The sequence below is a fragment of the Microtus ochrogaster genome, chromosome 2 (assembly GCF_000317375.1).
Source record: "Microtus ochrogaster isolate Prairie Vole_2 chromosome 2, MicOch1.0, whole genome shotgun sequence".
NCBI lineage: Eukaryota > Metazoa > Chordata > Mammalia > Rodentia > Cricetidae > Microtus > Microtus ochrogaster.
The window spans coordinates 98,206,510-98,211,384 of NC_022010.1; the positions used below are offsets into that span (position 1 = coordinate 98,206,510).

At 49.2% G+C, this 4,875-nt stretch overlaps 1 protein-coding gene across 1 annotated transcript in view; it reads right to left on the reverse strand.

Annotated features, from left to right (window-relative positions):
• Positions 1 to 4,875, reverse strand: part of Urb1 (URB1 ribosome biogenesis homolog) — a 63,944-nt gene that overhangs the window by 56,934 nt on the left and 2,135 nt on the right. Inside the window, exons 2-4 of the mRNA XM_005345346.3 lie at positions 2,801 to 2,940; positions 1,707 to 1,858; positions 615 to 747 (exon numbers count right to left, since the gene is read on the reverse strand). Coding sequence (XP_005345403.2) covers positions 615 to 747; positions 1,707 to 1,858; positions 2,801 to 2,940 — 425 coding nt within the window. The remainder of the gene's footprint in view (positions 1 to 614; positions 748 to 1,706; positions 1,859 to 2,800; positions 2,941 to 4,875) is intronic.

Sequence of the window (4,875 nt, forward strand, 5' to 3'; positions counted from 1 at the left end):
AGGAGCTACCAAGACCTGCAGCTGGCCCCTGTGCTGGGAACTTAATTTGGTCTTGGTTGGGTTTCCTTCCCCAGAGCTCTGTCAAACCCAAGCAAAGCCTCTAGAGCTACGGCTGAACTCCCGCAGTGCTCCTGAAAACGCAGTGCTCCTGAAAACGCAGTGCTCCTGAAAACGCAGTGCTCCTGAAAACGCAGTGCTCCTGAAAACGCAGTGCTCCTGAACCGAGCATTCCTGCTTTCATTCTCACTAGAGTACCACAGAGCCCAGGGGTCCTCTGGGCTGAATTCTAAAGGATTTCTCTAGAGTGGACAGAAGACAAGAGGCCTGGGAGCTGGATAAACTCAGCTCGGGCAGAGCAAGGCTCTTTGAGTCACTCAGAAGAGAGGATGCTTACAAACTGTTCTCAGCCCAGAGCCCTAAGCCACCAAGCCCACCTTGACTCCTTAGGAAGGCCTGCATCTTCCCAGCTGTCCCAACTGTTCAGGCTCTGTTGAGGCCTCTCTTTGAAGCTGGGTGGGGAAAGGCTGTTGCCCCACTCAGAGGCATGGTCTTTGGCAGATGTAGAGACCAAGGGAAGGGAATTGTGGACAAGCATGACATTGGGAGATTCTTACCTTTGAATCTCTCTTGGTCACCAGGGTATACAAGGCTTTTTTATTCAAATCAAAGCAGCTGCACACATCCCTGGCGGCTTCAGGACCCTGGGTTACCATGGCAGCCATCAGATCCAGGCAGGCTCGAGCCAACCTGCACAGGAACAGGGAACCAAGTGTGAGGAAGAGAGACAAGCACTATCAGGAAGCCCAGTGCACACCTGGCTTAGGAATTGCTACCCAAAACCAGGAAAAAGAAGGAAACACAAATGTTCTTTTCATTCATAGTTTTTAAGCACAACAAAACTTTAAAAGGAATTTAAAAGCCAAGGAAAGATTCTAAAACAAAAATGAGAAAAAAAACTGTCATTATTATTTGAGACAGAGTTTCACTATATATGTAGCTTTGACTGAAGGGGAACTCACTATGTAGAGACTAGGCTGGTCTTGAACTCACAGAGATCTGCTTGCCTCTGCTTCTTACGTGCTGGGATTAAGGTATAAGCCATTATGCCCAGTGCTAAGGATGAAAATTGTATTTCTCAAGTAATCATCAGTGACTGAGCAGACACATCTCAGTCACTGAGTTTTGAGGACACAAAGGACCACATCAAAGAGGTATCTCCAAAAGTGCCCTCTTGGCAGCCTTCGGCTCTGAGCTTGCCAGAAGTGGTGGCTCCATACAAGGTGATGCTCTAGACACTGGATCCTCCGCATACATACTTATGGGGAGAGGACAGTGCACAGATGTGGACCACTGTGTCAGCTGCACAGGTACTTGTCTACATGCAGACACTAAAGTGGGACATGGAGACAGAAAAGACCTAAGGTGGTCAGTGAAGACCACACAGACCTCTCCTCTGCAAAGTGCTGGGGAAGACAGAGCCCATGACCACCTGAGAGAAGAACCATCTAGGCAGCACAGGCGTGTCTGGGCCCAGGGCAGTGAAGGAAGCTACAAGGCGGCTAGAGCAGAAAGGACACTTGATACGACGAGACAGCAACGGTCCCTGTTGGTCACTGGTGAAGGAGGGGCTGGAAAGACACGGTCCCCAAAGCCTCAGTAACAGCATATACAAAGGCTGGTGTCTGGCCATCCAGGCAGGCACCCACCTGTAACCAGAGGCATAGAGGGATTCACACAGGAGCTTCATATGGTTGTTCAGCAGCTTCTTCACAATGTTGGTGCCCACCACATGGAAATGCGCAAGATCACTGGCTGTCCTCAATAGTATGGCCTCAAAAACCTGAAATATCAGCAGCACCTGCGAAGGCATAATTGAACACTATTGACCATTTCATTCTTGTCTTACCAAGTTACAAAGTCAGGCCCTCCCCAGATGATGTGGGAATGAAACAACAGGGAAGTGGACCAGAGTTGAACAGCCTCAGCCGCTGTCTGTTTCTGAACCAGAAACAGACAAGAGGCTGCTTAAAACTTCACAAGCACAACATGAAAGAAAAGGACAAAACTCTATTGAGACTGAAACTCACCGCTCTGAGAACATTCGGTTCTCTAGACTGACAACAAGAGTCCTGAGATCAACAAGCTCAAAAATAGTTCCAATTTTCAACCTCTGTAAAACCAATCAATTCCACGCGTGTTCTGAGTGCAGCAGGGCTTATTGCTAAAGCAAAGCAAGTGCACTCTAAAAACCTGTAATCCTAGCTAGGGCTGGAGAGATGGCTCAGCAGTTGAATGCACTGGCTGTTCTTGCAGAAGATCTGGGTTCAGTTTCCAGCACCTAAATGATATCTCACACTCATCTGCACTCTAGCTCCAAAAGATCAGATGCCCTCTTCTGGCCCCTGCGGCACTAAGCATGCATGTGGTGCACATACATACATACATACATACATACATACATACATACATACACACACATACATAGATACACACATACATACACACACTACATATAGATACACACACACATACATACATACACACACACACACACAGGCAAAGCACTCATAGACTGAAAAAATAAATGAATAAATATCTTTTAACAAACTGTAACCTTGACTTATGACATTCCTTATAAACGATTAAAGAAAAGCTGCTCTTTCACATTAAAATGATATCAAAGGCCACAGAGGCAAAGCACTGGGACTAGAGCTCACTTCCTAAAGCAAGCTGCTGTCACACTGCCAAGCTCAGTGCCACACACACCGGCCTCTGCATCACACAGGTGAGAAGCACCTACTTCACTCTCAGGCCGCTTCTCTCCACTCAGGAGCTGGAAAATCTCCGCACACTCCATGGAAATCTTGACGTAGCCCTCAACGACATCACACGTCGCTTCCTGCGGTAGCTCCTTGGCAGCAGAGACAAAGGCTTCCAAAGCTGAAGAAAGAGATAAGAGGCCAATGGGACATCTCCTCAGAAACCCTCACAGCCCCTACACTTTCCTTGTTCTGGGATCCCCACACCTAACGGACCTGAAGAGGCAGAGAACCCACTGAACTGAAGGGTCAGGTTAAGGCTGCAACTCCTACAAGATTATCTGAGGATAGGGCTCCTAAGAGACAAGGATGATTGGGGTCGTCAGGTTGATGCCCCAATCCTATAGGACTGGCGTCCTAATGCTAAGGAGGAGGCACCAGAGAGATCCTCCTTGAAGAGGTGAGGTCATATGAGGACACGGGGAGGGGCCATTCTGTGCAATCCAGAAAGAGCTTCATGCACATGATCCTGAGTTCTTTCTACCCAGAAATGCAAACACATAAATGTTGTTCAGCATCTGGCATGCAGTCTTTGGTTATGGTAGCCCCTTGCAGATGAACCCAGGTGGACATCCTAAAAACACTCAAATGAGGGCAACATAGGAATGAAGCCGGTGGTGAGCAAACTCAGGCTGCAACCACAGCTCCAGCCCTAGAAGAGGACTTGGGTCTGCAGGTGAGGGTTATAAGCTGCATAGAGACAACCACATCTTTCTTCTTGAACAGCAGGTCTATGTGGCTGATCCAAGTCATTCTGTAACATCCAGTCAGATGTGATGAGCAAGGAGCAAGGCCTTATACCACAAGCATACCAAGTGAGAACACAGCAGGCAAAAACCGAAATTTGACCCAAACACTGGGCCCACATCCTAGAGTGGCAACCTTTAGCTTCACGGTGGGCAAGTCACTGAACCCCGAGTTTTGGGTCCCTCATCTATGAAATGAGCAGGGATAAGAGCATACCTAACAGGGCTTATAAAGTATAAAGGGGATAATTCTGGTTCACTTACAGTACAAAGTGAACCCTTCGAAGCCAGCAGCACTGAGGTGACGTCTGCTCGCAAGGCCTGCTCCAACCTCACCTTATGATGAGCGCAGCGTTTTCCCCGACAGCAATCCTCCCAGCTCAAACCTTTCCAAGCGCTCTGTCTAAGCAGTGCTGCTGCCCTAGGCACCTGCAGCAGACCAGTGAGGCAATAAGCAAGGGCCATGACATCCTCACGGAGGTGTCCTGTATCCTGGCGGCTCTACCCGCAGGTCCTAGAGCCACTCACTCACAGTGCCGACTCCTCTTCCAGACAGCTGGAGTCCAAGAGCTGCCACTGCAGGAGAACAGTTCTAACACCTTCGTAAAGAAACCCTTGCTCACACCCATCCTTCCACTCACTGTACGCTGAGCACTTACCATACCAGACCTGGGATGAGCTGGTAAGCCAACCGCAAATGGCCTCTACCAAGGTGGTATACTGTGGACTGCATGAGCCCAATATTCATTCCATGGGTAGCTACAACGGCCCTACCAGTCCCTTAAGCAGACATGTATTACAGAGTCAGTGCTATGAAGACAAGCAGGGGCAAGGCTGCCGAGAGCTTATAACTGCAGAGTATGATTCTGACCAAGGGCTCGGAAGGCGTCTGCAAAGTAAGGTGGCACCTGCTGATGATGAAAGAGTGAGCTGGGGGAACAAAGTGAGGGTAGGCACAGCGGGACTGGGGTTGGGTGAGTGGGGAGGACGGCCTGAGATGAAGACAAGCAGGCAGGCTAGATGGAATAGTAGCAATGGCTTTGGTTATTAACCTAGTGCAGTAGGATCGCACCAAAAGACGCCACGAGAGGAGTGACACAGAGCAACGGCTTTCAAAGAGCACCTCATGCTGCATGTGGAATGGGAGCTACGGAAAGAGCCCAAGCCTGGGCAGCTCTGGCCACAAGCACAACAGAGACTAATGACCACAGAGGACGCTCTAGAGACACCCAGGAGGACCGCCAAGAGAAAGGATGGAATGGGCACAAGGAGGGATCTGGGAGGAACATTTAACCTTTAGCACGCTTGTA